Source organism: Cololabis saira, chromosome 8, assembly GCF_033807715.1.
Source record: "Cololabis saira isolate AMF1-May2022 chromosome 8, fColSai1.1, whole genome shotgun sequence".
Lineage (NCBI taxonomy): Eukaryota > Metazoa > Chordata > Actinopteri > Beloniformes > Belonidae > Cololabis > Cololabis saira.
Genome location: NC_084594.1, coordinates 22,451,106 through 22,465,529, shown reverse-complemented (window position 1 = coordinate 22,465,529; position 14,424 = coordinate 22,451,106). Strand labels below are relative to the sequence as shown.

The 14,424-nt window shown below is 40.3% G+C and overlaps 1 protein-coding gene across 4 annotated transcripts in view; it reads right to left on the bottom strand.

Annotated features, from left to right (window-relative positions):
• The window catches only part of cadpsb (Ca2+-dependent activator protein for secretion b), a 72,434-nt gene that overhangs the window by 13,383 nt on the left and 44,627 nt on the right, over positions 1-14,424 (bottom strand). Inside the window, exons 12-19 of one of the 4 annotated variants that reach the window (XM_061727267.1) lie at positions 10,980-11,116; positions 10,679-10,866; positions 9,509-9,610; positions 9,360-9,423; positions 9,133-9,256; positions 5,051-5,083; positions 1,714-1,820; positions 535-564 (exon numbers count right to left, since the gene is read on the bottom strand). In XM_061727267.1, coding sequence (XP_061583251.1) covers positions 535-564; positions 1,714-1,820; positions 5,051-5,083; positions 9,133-9,256; positions 9,360-9,423; positions 9,509-9,610; positions 10,679-10,866; positions 10,980-11,116 — 785 coding nt within the window. The remainder of the gene's footprint in view (positions 1-534; positions 565-1,713; positions 1,821-5,050; positions 5,084-9,132; positions 9,257-9,359; positions 9,424-9,508; positions 9,611-10,678; positions 10,867-10,979; positions 11,117-14,424) is intronic. The other 3 variants (XM_061727268.1, XM_061727270.1, XM_061727271.1) reach the window with 3 other exon arrangements.

Here is a 14,424-nt window from a genome sequence, read left to right as displayed (position 1 = left end):
TTGGATAGTCACCAATCATATGACAGTGAAAACACAAGAAGATGTACAGAACAACAACGTATTTTTGAGGCATTTGTTTGAAAGAGTTTATATATTTAGAACAGACAGCAGAGAAGGATGGAGGAGGAGAAGCCGGATAAGTAATGTTTAAACAAGTGTGGACTGTGAAATTAATCACTGGATGGAAGGGGAACAAATGTTTATGGTGCATTGAGCTTCAAAGATTCACATGGAGCATACTTTAGGAAAGTTTCTGGTTCAGCATGCTTGGAGAGAAAGGAAGCCACTTTATGGCCCAATGAACATGCGTTATGATCACAATTATGTTGTGCAAGCTAATGTGCCTTTTTTTTCTTGTTTGTTTAATTTTAAAAAGGTTTGCTCTCATGGCTATCCCTACAAACCAATCCTGATACACTTCCTTTGGTCTTTCTCTGCTTGGAAACGTGCCTACTGCCATCGTGGCGCACATGCCATACAAGAGGATTGTGATGGGGACTGAAGAGGAGGGGGAAAAAAATATAAATACTGTACCGATTGATCTCCAGAACTTGTGACTGCCGCCTGTCAAGCATATTCAGAGAGATACAATAAATCTGCTTCATCTGCATATTCTAAGACCACAGTGGATCACTTGCAGATCTACACAGCTACACAGGTTCATCATGCTTTTTACTAGGTCAATGCTCATGGAAGCACAAATGTTGCAGTAAGTAAACTAGTTTGAGTGTTTTAAAGTAATAATGGAATATTATGGTAAAAGATATTGCACTTTTTACTCCGCAGTGTTGATTTCAGTAATATTCATTCAGTATTTGCTCATATTAGGATGTCCCACTAAAATACACTGTCCAAGAAGTTTAAGCAACCAAACGTTTCAAGTGAGGGGGATCTGTAATGCACTCTTTTTTCTATCATATGTTGCAATGACTGGTGTTGGTATTATTTTAGATAATGAGGTAGATCTTAGACATCTTTGGGGGCTGGAGACCAAAGTCTCAGGAATGAACAAAATGGTGGTTGGAATTAAAATGAACTGCTGGAATCTTTGTCCCTGCGATTGTTTGTGCTCCACGTGTGAGCTGCTCAGATTTGATAGAGACCTCAAGTTGCATAAGTCACAGTTTTTTTAGTTACTCAGTGGACTTTTGGAAGTCCAATCTAAAAAAAAAAAAAAAAAGCCAACTAAAAACCACTAGACTTTTTTTATTTCCAACCTTTGGACTGAGCAAATCTGCCCCTTACATCACAATCTAGATTTTCTTCCTCGTATCGTTTAAAAATCCTACATAAGGAACCGGTTGTTTTGTCTGTGGCAAAAAGAAACGCATCACAATCTCACAAAATGGTAAAGCCATGGAAAAAATCCTTTGTTTACCATTAACCTATCTAAGACATGTTTATACTTACGACAACACTGCAGTGTTTGCAATGACTTATGTCCCTCTGAAACAGATGTAGATCTAATTTGCAGCCCGGACACGGACAGTGCAGCTGTGATACTGTTGAACACCAATTAGAGTTTTCCTAAATTAAAGTAATCTTTGCTGTGTGGTTTTTTTTTTTTTTTTTAGTTACCCAAAGATGAAAGGAGCTCTACTTATAGCGGGCTGATGATAAGACTTACTTCCTGCAGGGGGCCGAATGAGATAAGAGTGAGAGTGCAGAGGGAAAGTACTTTGAGGGGTAGAGGAGGAGAGGGTTCTCACTCACCTCCGCGTGGTGTTCCTGGTTCTGCTGGAGGACCTCTATGACTAACTCCGCCAGGCGAATTGTTTCCTCCAGCTTTTTGGCAGGCGTGACTAACTGGCCTACGTTCTCTGAGACAAAAGGATGAGGGTGAGGGATGGTCGGTTAGTCAAGCACAGAGAAGCATTCCAGGAGGATGTTTAGGACTATTCACAAGATTATTATTATTATTTTTTTAAATCTCTATATTATGGGCGATTTAAGCATTTATTTTTACCCACTTATACCTTTCATATCTAATAAAGAGAGATCTCATTTACTATATGCAATTTGGACTACATGATATAAAGCAAATGAGTAAATGTGTTTGTAAGATAATCAGATTGATATCGAAGAAGATTCAGACACAAGAATAGTGGTGTCGATATGGAGGTGCAATGTGGCATCAAAAACATGCATATTGTGAAGCGGTACTGAATAAGCTTTCAGTATAAGGAGCTGTCGCATGGCTTGGAAAAAAAATAGTCCACAAACACACACTGTAAAAATGTTTCAGTACCTCTCTTTGAAGATTTCTGTCAAGTGAAATGGAATGTTTTTTGATGTATATATTATATTCATTTTCAAATCATTTATTTTTCTTTAAATGCATTGTTAAAAAAAATGCATGAATCTTATTTCGACTTCATTTCATTGCATTTTATATTAACTATATAAAGCTATTTCATGTTTAGTCTCATTCATTTCATTTGACGTGTTAATACATATCCAGTCCTGCATTTTCAAAGCTGACATTTCTTTTTACAAATTTGAAAGACTTTTCTAGCTTTGAGGATACTGAGCAATAAAGCATTTTAAGAATTATTTGATTCCATGTTTTTTTTTTCTCTACAAAACAAATCTCAAAGTGTATGGAGGTGTTGTCCCTGCATATCATTTAATTTCATAGTTCTCCACCTATTCACTTTCGGAGAAGGGTCAGGACTAATCCAGTCCACTGTTCTCTCATTTCTCAGACATGCCTTTGTACTATGTGCAAAATGGGATTTTGCATTCTTTTGTTGATAAAATGAATGGATATTCCTAAAATATCCATGAATGACATCTTGAAAGCAGCACCCATCGATCTAAGAGATCACTATTGTTCTTTGCATTAATACTTCCATCGCAGTAGTGCTAAACCTTTGCTAAAGGTTCTAAATAGACTGGTTTTTGTACTTTCTGCTGATCGCAGGAAGGATCGCATCTCGATGATCAGTTTTGTCTTTGGTGAAGACAAAACCAAAAAAAGTTTTTGTTAACATTAAAATCTTAACAAAACCTTAGACTTTGGGGGGGCGGGAGGATTTGATCTTTGACAATCATCCTAGCAAAGTCCATCGTGTGCTCTGCTAACTAAACAAGTAAAACAGCTCAAATAAAAATTGAGTCAAAGTTGTTCCTGATCAGCTGATTAAGTTGATTCAAAGATGTTTTAGTGAATATTTTTACAGTGTGCGGATGCTGGATTTCACTTGAGTTGAGCTTTATTTTAGTAAAAATGTTTAGGTCTTCCTTCATTTATAACCTGGTCAATTTAGTTTCTAATTTAAAAAAGATCCAAAACGATGACTTGTACCTGTGTGGTCAGAATGACCAATAAGACAAATACATGTCATGAAAAGACATCCAAATTCAAACAGCACAGCTATGGGAGATGAAATGTGTATAATCTGAACATGAAACTGAGTGACGACACAAATCTGAAATTAAAAAAAGCACATATATACGCAACTCTACATAAAACAGAGGCAAAACTAAGATGACAGTTGTGGAGGTTAAGTCTTTTTCAAGTTATATCTGTATTGTACATAAACGGTAGAATTTTTCAGATATTCAGTGAAGATTAAAACATCCTCTAGCCATTTAGGGACTTTTTATTATGACGATGGATCGCATGGATTTTTATTATAGTAACTGTATAAAAATCATTTTTAGAGATTGATTTGAGGTTCGTCTGGAAGAGCAGCACAGAAGTATTTAATAATTACAGACTAAATGTTATTCATTTCCAACACAAATGTCCAGCATATCTGACAACTGTGGTTTATTGGGATTTCACTTTGCCCCTCTTATTTACTCATGCAGAGAGATTTGATTTAATTCCTGTGTAAAAAAAGTTGCATCTATAGCAGCTTTCTAGCTTTGCCTTTCCTGGGCATTTGTTCTCTGTTGTTTCATAAGTTCACACAAAAGACAGACAGCGTGTTTTCTATGACATGGATGCTGGTTTTTGCATATTATGATTTTCCAAGAACAGGAAGAGCAAGAGAACTCCCAAATGGGAACTCTGCTACTTATGCTGTAAAGCAGAGTAAACATCGGTCGCTGAGCGTGGCCCGCAACACATTTGCATTCTCAAGTGTTTACAAGTGGCTACAAGATGTTAAATCCATACAAGTGTCCCTGAACAACTCTGAATATGGCCTGAGGAATTTAATCTGGATACGTCCTCAGTGTGTCCTGACAGAGAGTCCATGGTTTCTGAATCTGCACACGCGTGAGCCCTGTGCAGTGGTGTGCAGTTCAAAATATTTATTGTGGTGCAACAGATTGTGTCACCTTTCTTTTACATTCTACAATCATACATCAGTGAACACATTAAGGGGCAATGTAAGGTTCAGTGTCCCACCTAAGAGCCCTTTGACATGTGGCTGTTGTAGCTAAAGTTGTAGCTAAAATAAAAATGAGAATAAAACCATATCTATCTGCATGAACACATACCTCAAAACGAATTAAGTTAAATTGAATTTAATCATAAAATTGAACTTTCATACATTTAAAGCGACTATGGCATTTGACTTAAAGCATGATAGTGAACCATAACATTAAGTAAAATCATTATAAAATCTAGTGTGAATGGCTCCTTGTCAAACATGATCTGTAGTTAAAATGTACAATAATTTGCACTGAATTTAACGATTGGGTAAACGCTTTTCTGGTGCTTAATTCTTTTTTTAAGCGTTGACATCAACACAAATGCAAATGTGTAACTTATTATTATAGTGATCGATGACAATACTTGTTTTTTTAAATGAATTTTCAGCATCTAAAAGAAACCTAAAGACATAAGTGTTCTTCATTATTCAAACATTGTTGCTTTAAAAGGTAAACAACTAAAATATACACTACATATAATTAATTTACAGAGATATAGTTCAGAAAAATAAAAGCACTAGCTTTTTGGAGTAATTAAAAGAGTTGGTTGTTTAAAACAAAGATGTACTAGTGGTCAATGAATGTGTGTGTTAAGCCAGCATGTAGGGTCTGTGTGGTTGTATGTGTGCACTGTGGCTAAACCATAAGCTAAACATGGCTTCACCTGGATCCTTCTGATCCTTCTGACCTTTCTCAACTTCAGCGAGAAAAGGAGAGAGAGAAGATAAAGAGCAGATGTTTAGAAGTGGCACGTTTCTGCGATTATTTTCACAATACTGAGGGGGCTGCTGCTCATCGTCACGAGACCCTTTTCAAAGAATCTGCTGGGACGCTTTCATCTCCAGGGACTGAGGTTTCTGGGCAACAGACAAATGTCACAAACACACAGTAAAATGACAGAAACACTGAAACATTAGCCTGTGAAAAAAAGTGGAAATTAAAAAAGTGCGTGGATGTTGGGTTGCTTTTTTTTTTTTTTTTTTTTTCCCAACAAACAGATAAAGCTTACAACACTGTAAACAGATAGGACACACATACACCCACTAGGATCATAGAAAGCACACACTGAGCGACTTGAGTTGATTTGAGTCAAGTTTAATTACAAACTGGAGCTGTTAAATCAATACACCCCTGCCTGTCCTCCCCCATTCAATAGCTCTGTCGACAGATGCTCCTTCACTTTAGCTGGTGGCGGAGTATGAAAAGAACAAAAAAAAAAAAAAAGCCTACCTGTTCGGCACAGCACACCACTGACACATGATCAGACCAAATGACTGGAGGAGATATCAATGTAAACAATATAAAAATGCATTCAAGTCAAAGGAATGGGCGTCCAACCAAAAGAAAGAAGCTTACAGACCAGACTGCTCATTCATGTCCATCACAAACAGATGGCACTAAAAAAGAGGACCCCAGACTGATTCAGCGTGGCACTGCACAGATTTCTCGACTGGTGCACTCCCCACTCACTCTCACACATAAAGGCACGGATAAAAACAAGCATGGCTGGAGCATCTCTGGAGGAGGAGAGGAAGCAGAAGAGGGATGAGGTGGAAGAGCACTTACAACAAGAGAAAGAAGGAGGGAGACAATGGAGAGGACGATGAGGGTACTCACGGATGGTTAAATCCATCACTTGAGAGGCCAAGCAGTAGACAGGGTGCTCATACATTTCCCTGTTTTTCCCTACAAAAAAAAGGATCGTGGCATGCAAGAGGCTGGGGTCAGAAATGGGAAGGTTGAAGGTTAGAAGCCAATGGGAAGAGGGCTGTCCATGAGAAAACAACAATCTGGGCAAGAGGCCTTAGTAAGGAAGTATGCTTTAAACCAGGTGCCTCGCAAGGACAAAGGATGGTAAAGTCACGTAGCATGGAAAGATACTAAGGCCTGGAACCTTAGTATCTTTAGCACCTTGAGGGATTTCTTTCAAGGCATAAACAACATTAGAACTGTCCATGTATATGTGCATGCCAGATACGAGTACTGAGAGAGAGTAAGACATCCTGTAATGTCTTTGTTACAATTTCCTTTTTTTAAATATGAAATTCATGCCAGTAAAGAAAGACCATGTTGTTATGTTTCAAAGCACATGCAGGTGGCTGATGCTGGTTTACATAGTGATGTTTTAGAATTCATGAACCCTTCATTAATGTCTATAGTTTGTACTTCATTCTGCTCTGAAACATCCCCAGATTTGTATTCAGTTACATAAAATGCAACTCATAAAAAGAGCCCTCGGGCCATCTGTTTTCTATGGCCACTTCATCTAATTCAACTATGGGTGGAACAGGGCGGGTAGTGAGGGATACCCTGGACAGGTGGCTAACACAGAGACAAACCGCCACACACTCTCACTCCGATGATTAAATCAGAATTACCAATAAACTGTGAGAGGAAGCTTGGGTATCTGGAGAAAACCCATGCAGGCACATAGTCCATGCAGTAAAGGTTTCAGCTGGGAATCGAGCAAGGAACATTCCTAGTTTGAGGCAATAGTCCTAATAGCCACATCATCTTAATGGGTTACTGTATGTTGTTTTTTTTTTTATTTCTAAATTTTGGAACGGCTGTATAGACAAACTTAATGGGTTCACAAACAATAAAACCACCACTTTCTTTTCATCCCAGCATTCCCTTGGTAAAAAGCCACTCATTACAGATTAAAGAAGCCTAACAAAGTGACCGCTGTGGCGAAGCCAACAGCCGTGGGAGAAGAGAGAAAAGCAGAGCAGACAGAGTGCAGAGGATAGAGGTCTTAAGCAGGAGCATAATGCTGGATTCACACTGAAAGCGTCAAAAATCGCCTGACGGCTGCATCGTGCAGGAAGTCGGTCATTTAGAATTAATCGTGTAATTTTGGTGAAATTTATGCCATTCTTTCGGCAGTTAATGAGGCCCGAACCGTAATGTGCACCCAGGTGTGTTATACATCAAAATGTGCGTGTCGATTCTGCGACGACGCAGATTACTTTTCTCAGTCAAAAGCGTTACCGTGGCGACGATAGACGCCAAAAAGCGCGCCCCCCCTTCATCTGGTGGTCCATATTTGATAGTTCCTACTTTCTGCCATAACTTTTGAATGGTTTGACGTAAAGACTCGTGGGTGGTGTCATCGGACTCGGTATTGAGTACTTGTTAGCCCCGCCCCTTCTTCTGATTGGTCGATATGTGATAGTTCCTACTTTCTGCCATAACTTTTGAATGGTTTGATAGAGAGAGTCGTGGCTGGTGTCATCCGCTAAATGTCCAGGCCTGAAGACATCGGTACATGCAAGTCATACAAGCGCTTCCACTGCAGCACGCCTGAACGTGCACAAGGGTGCGAGGGCCCGTTCATCGCTGCTTGCAGCTTTAATATTTTAGTGTTATTTCTGCATAGATAAGAGTGAGTTTGATGATCCTTAATGAGGTTGGTCCGCGGATCAACAGCAACCGTCGGTGAGTCGTTGGTCCCAGTGAAGCTGCAGTCTGTCTGCGGTGAGCAGCACTGACACACCGGGTCGTAGCGGATTTGGTCACATTGTTTAAACTGTGTTTTGTGATTAATAAGCACGGTTAATTAATTTTGCGTTGGATCGATGCAGCAAATAAAATCATTCGGACCATCCAGCCCCTCAACCATCAGTTACGTGTTTCACATGAGCAGAGTTCAGGTAAAAACGGCAGTCAAATCAGCAAAAATGTCAGTTTGGTGGATTAAATATATTAATTCCTGATAAAAATAAGTTTGTTAGTGCACAGCTATGCTCATGCATGCATGTGAATGAGTGTACGTTTGTGTGTACATGAAAGTACAATCAGCATTGAGGCTTCTCGCTTCGGGAATCCCGGCCCGTGATTGGACGCTGCCTCAGCCGCTGCTCATTTGCATAAAGTTTTTTTTCAAGTTTTTTTCAACTTCAAATTGACGCTCTGGACGCCCTGCTCCCGACGCCTCCGACGCCTCCGACGTGTCTCGCAGCGCGCTTCCATAGAAAATGAATGGCACCCGGACGCCTATGACGCCTGTGACGCTTTCAGTGTGAATCCAGGGTAAGACAAGAGCGGCAGAAGAGCTGCTGCTACTTCCAGGCATGGTTGGGGGGGAGGGAATAAAGGAGGGTGTGCAGAGTCAGTTGAGGAATCAGAGACGTAAGAGCTACACCGACGTAGTGGGAGATGAGGAGGGTGTGTGTCGACTTGGAGCCGGGAGCCTGAGAGAACATTCAGATAACAGTCCAATCATCTAACATCAGAGGCCAGTTACTACACAGCTTGAATAGTCAAGGCGCAATGAGAGATCAGCACATCGACAGATTTCAGGGCTTTGGATTTGAATGCATTTTTACTCACACACCTCTACACAAAAGCCAACTTGGCCTACAGAACAGCACAGAGCTAAAGCAGGCCTGAAACAAAGGAGAAAGTTATTGGACTGAGAGACAGAAAGTGACCGACAAACTGTCACAAATCATTTGGGGTATGGAAACAAATATACCGCATGAGTTCAGTATGTGTCAAAAACTAGATAACAAGCCTCAGGCACAGTGTCATACTGGAATAAGAAAAAGACATATGGAGAGAAGACTCTTAAGTTGGCACAACCACTGAGTAAGCCTTACAAAAACCCTACAAAATGATACTAGTGCTCACTAGACTTGTTGTGACCAGCAGAAGTGTTTAATAGTCTTTTAAAATATCCTTAGTACGTTCACTCTGGCAATCATTTCATTTGACTGTGTGGTTGACGGTGTTGTTTTGGGTTACCTTCAATTTTAGCAAATTCTTTAAGCCGCTCGTAGTTGAGTTGCGCGGCCTGCTCCAAACATTTGCGGATGACTCCTTTAACCTCCTCTGGTGGAACTGGGGTGACGATGTCCTTCATCAGGACCTACATTAAAGAGCATTTCTGTTAATAATGCCGATATTTCCATTACAATATAGTCGTTATTTCATTAGGTTCAAATAAGTTTCTTTTCATAGTGTTTACAAACCCTCTCCAGCAGGGACAAAGTGGCCTTCAGAGCACCCTCAGGACGACCGAAGGGGAAAAAATATCTACAAGGGAAGGCGCAGACCAAACATGTATTAATATGAAGAAAATAATTGTGTAGAGGTATTCAGGTAATGTGTTGGCAATCACCTGAAATTTACAATCTGGTTCTCCAAAATCACACGCAACCGCTCCTTGATGTCTTCAAAGCGCTCCTTCTCATCAACAATCACCGTGCTCAGCCCATCTGGCCTACAAGGATCACACCCACACACTTTAAACCAATTACAATCTTGTAAATGTTCAACTTATGCGGACGCTTGGTCCACTGGGAGCGAACGAAACCAGTACAGAAATAAAGCGCTTTGGTTGACTGCAATCAGGTCTCGCAGAACTGACAGCAAACTGTGCAAGATATTTCTCTTGAGTCTCACCTTTTTTCACCTTGAAAGGAATCCTTTGTCTTTCTAAACTTGAACATGCGCGCTCGCTTGGAGGCGGCGCGAGGGTCTGAGCTTTGGGAGCTCTTTGGGGATATTAGGGCCTCATAGCCCAGCGGCCCCCAGTAATTGCTGCCCTCTCTGACTTTAAAGGACGCATGGGGAGGATGAATAATATGGACAGTAAGAGACTATGGTAACAAAGGACAGAGAAGAAAAAGAAAAACAAAGAAAAATGGTAGAAAACAAGGAAATGTGTAGATATACACAACTGATTAGCAACATAATATGAAATCTCAAAAAAAGAAAACAGCCAAAAATGTATAAACATAAAAGTAAGTAAACATAGACATGACAAAAAATGTAATTGATGAAACAAAAAGAAACACACACACGAAAAGTTTTGGATGCTTCTTATAAAGTTGACGTTTAATCTCGGCTCCTATCGAGTCTTTTGACAGACTTAATTTATTAATACTGTATAAACAACAGTTTTTAACATCAGCCTTTACTTCAAAGAGAATGGTCTGGCCCTGAAGCCTTGAATGTATTAAGCCGATAAGCAACGAGGGACTCATAATGAGATTTTTCACTCGTCTACCACCTACCAACTAGCTCTTACATAAATTCGATGTTCCAATCTATGCAAAAAGTAAAAGTACATGAATGTTTGCCGTCCTTTGCTGAGCCTTTCATTTTTCATGACCCTAAGAGTGGGCTACTGTTTGGCCTGAATGTGCCACATGACAAAAATAATAATAATTGGAGGATAGGGCTGTAAAATGAGGGAGTAACAGCCCCTTGTGCACATACGTCTGGCATTGTTGGGGAACTTTGGTCAAAATACTAAAACAGTTGCAAAGAAGAGATATTGGCACACCTGTTCCCATGGACATGGGAGGCACAAAAAGCGAAGCTGTAGTGAAGAAGAGTGGGGTCAATGATAGCCCCATTTTCTGCCCTTTCCAGTAGATCGCGCAGGTAACCCAGATGTCTGTGACAACCTCGAACTCCATTCCTCGCACAGTACTCATCCAAGACAAACACCTGGCCTGGACTGAACCATCCCTGCACGACACAGATGCACGGGGAGACGACAGTACAGCAAAGCAGCAGACAATAATAACACACATCCCACATGTTGAACGTGCAAATGTTACAAAAGGCATACGGACGCTCACCAAAGAGCAGAAGGTGTCATTGAGCCTGTGGTCCAACGTGAGCCTCTGCACCATCTCAAAAAGTGAGGCGTGGTCAAAGCTACAGGGATTAGCGGAGATAAACTCATCCATGCCGTGTTTCTGAGCTCTGTCAGCGTCTATCCGGCCGAACGGCACAGGGAAAAACACACGGTTCAGAGGAGAGCACATCAGTGAGGCACAGGCACACAGCAGGTCTTCACTATAGCACATGAACCACCAGGGGATTCTTGACTACTTCTAAGGGCAAATTATAAACATTTACAGCTTACATTGTCAACTTGCATCGTGTCGGACAGCGTAAAGAGTTTTGTTTTGTTTTGTTTTTGTATTAGTGGATGAAAGTCTATCAATCCTAAACTAAGCTCAGAGGGACAGGGGCTTCAACTGTATGTGCATGCAGGCATTTTAGTATGTCACATTCCCTCTTATTTTGCAGAGGACATACGGTAAATCCTCACATATCCAAAAGATCTTTAAAGAAGTGCAGTTAGATCAAATTAGATGCATTCCTCTGGATATATTCAATAGATTCTGCCATTCGCAACTGTTGTCACTCAGGTCCTGACAAATACTGAGACGTGTGCTCGTAAAAAAGACACAGATATGGCAAAAGACTAATTCACTTGAGCATGCTGTGAAATAAGGACAAAGCACTGATAGAAACAATATGTTAAGTTGCGAAATTGATTTTCTTCTGTTGAAATTTGCACATAAACTCTGATGTGGCTTCAGGAGCTGTGGTCAAGCTCTGTCTGAATTTCCATGTTTGTCTTGCTTCATAACATTTGCCAGCAACCCTCTCTGTATCAAAACGAAAGATTTAAGCTGCTCTGTAAAAATTCATTAAAGAGATTGTAATATTTAACTCTGTGTACACAGAGAAAACGATTTGAATTAAGAAACCACTGGTGGGCTGGTCAGATTTTATTTATGTGTCTATTTTCATAAACTGACTATTAACAAGATAATTTCTACTGTTTAAATAAGCTGTTACAGAAAAAAATGAAAAAATGATGGGGACAAAGATGATTAAAAATAGATATAGAGGTGCAATCATGTCCTCAGTGTGAGTGACAGGTGCCATGTGCAGGAAACACTAACAAAAGTGAGGATGATTTGGGGATAGGTGGGGGATGTGGAGGCCTGATATTTGTAAGGCAGGACCAAGGATAACTGTCATCTGCCACCCTCCAGGTCAGTGAGAGGGTGTCAATGTGGGTTTTTACTCAGTAGCTCATTTTTCTTTCAAACTGAGAAGGAAAAGAGACAACAAGATAAATGGGGACAATGAATGCTGAGAAATGAGAGGGACAAGACAGGAATAGTTAGTCACAATGCAAAAAAAAGAGGGGGGGGGGGGGGGGGGGGCACTTGAACAAACAGAAAATAGTGAGTGGAATTGGAGGTGCTGGATCAGAGCCGGAGGACAGGATGAAATATCTAGAATTGCCTTTTTAGTGGTGGGACAGTAACAGAGAAGTGTTGTTGGAGAGTGAAAGCAAGCTTCACTCGGGGACACGCTGAAAAGGAACTGATACTGAAGTGGAGAAGAAAAATAACACCCAAAGAGTGAAAAAAAAGGTGCCTGGTTCTGGATTTCAAGACACAGTGAGTGTGCTACCTTTCCACTGGCTGGACTAAAACAGGTAGTGAAGTTTAAGTCCAGAGTAAACTCAGTACTGCAGTAACGTTACCATAACTCACATTAACGTGTTCACAGTGACTTCAACCATAAATAAAATAACTAAACCCCCAAATGTTTATCAGAATATTTTGCATACATTTAAAAAATACAACATGCTGGAGAACCGAGTGACTTTTCAATAAGCTTCTGAATGTCATGCTCATCTGCAGACACATCGTCAAATTTGCATTTTATCTTCTTTGTTTACTTCCATAATTGCATTGCTCGTTTTCTTCTCTACGCATTTGCAAGTTGACAATACTTGAACATGTTGCAGTGTATTCATGATCTCTAAGGAGCAGACTAACAGGCATACCACTACCGAAGAACTCTAATAGGGTAGCAATACAATTTGGTGCAAGTACATGGGTAAAATAGCATGAAGCCGACAGAGGCAAAACTGTATCATTCTCTGGGAGATGGGGGGATGGATGAAAACTCCTGAATTTGTATAAAAGTATGGACACATGACACAGGTGTTCTCCTATTCAGGCAAACAAGGGCAGTCAAAAGAAATCAAAATGAGAGCTCTCCTTTCTGGAGGTGTAACTCCGGTCTAGCCTCGATCTACAGGCCCATCTACTGCAGGAGGAAGGAGGGAAGGGGGTCCGGAGTATTTCATCGTAAGAAGGGGCGGCAGTGGCTACTCCTTGTCTTTGGCATTCAGAATACTCCGCATACATATTTGCCAACTCTCATCAAGAAAAGTTCAAATAAAAAGAACTAAAAGCAATTGAGCCCTCTGATGTAAAGCTTATTCAGCATAAACACCCATACATCTTTTTTTTTTAAAGCTCAGCATCATAGACTTCTTTCATCGTATGTATATATATATATATAAATATATATTTAAACATCACATATTATCTGGGTTTCATCAGCTGCAATAAAATAAAGTTTTCAGCTTTTGAAACTTACATTATTAGATAAATTTACATGCTAAATCTTAAAAGATGCTTTCTCTCGCTACTAGTTTCACATTCGGGATGGGCGGCTTCACTCTGAGGGGTCCGGTCTCCAATAAGAGTAAAGAGAGAAGGCAATTATGCAGAAAAGACTATAAACTTCAACTAGTACCGAGTCAAATAATAAGTTCTTAAATATAAAATACATGCATCCTATACTGGCATGAATGGATGCTTATACTTTGATCCTCAAGTTGAGGTAATTGAAAAAAAAAAATTGATCAACTAATATCTAAGACATGAAGCGAGACGTGAAAAAGGAGAAGAAGGAGAGAAGAGAGAAAGAACGTTGCATTTGTCAGATAATCGGCGGGGATTATCTGAGCAGTGCCGGCTACAGGGAAGCACTTACCCTTGAGTCCAGCTAGAAGACAGCAGGGTAAGAAGGGACAAACCAGAATAACATAAAGACTAGCAACAAGGCTGGAGCATCACTAGAGACCCTGACCTAGCAGCTGCATTACTAAAGAAGGGTCCAGGCAAAGCATGAAGAAGAAAACACAACTCAAAAACAACAACCTATACCAACATGATAGTTTGTGGGTGGTGGTGTGTGAGCACATGTGAGGGTATGTGAACAACAGATGTTGAGGCTTTTTCAGGGATAGAGAGAAGAGGAGAGCAGACAGAAAAAGGAAGAAAGACAGAGACAGAGGGAGAAAGATAGAGTTTACGAACCTCATCACTCCACTGCAGTTTAGTTTAGTTTCTCTGGATTATGGAGAAGTACTTAAAGAGATGAAAGCTATGCCTTAAGTACTGTCACCAGACACTG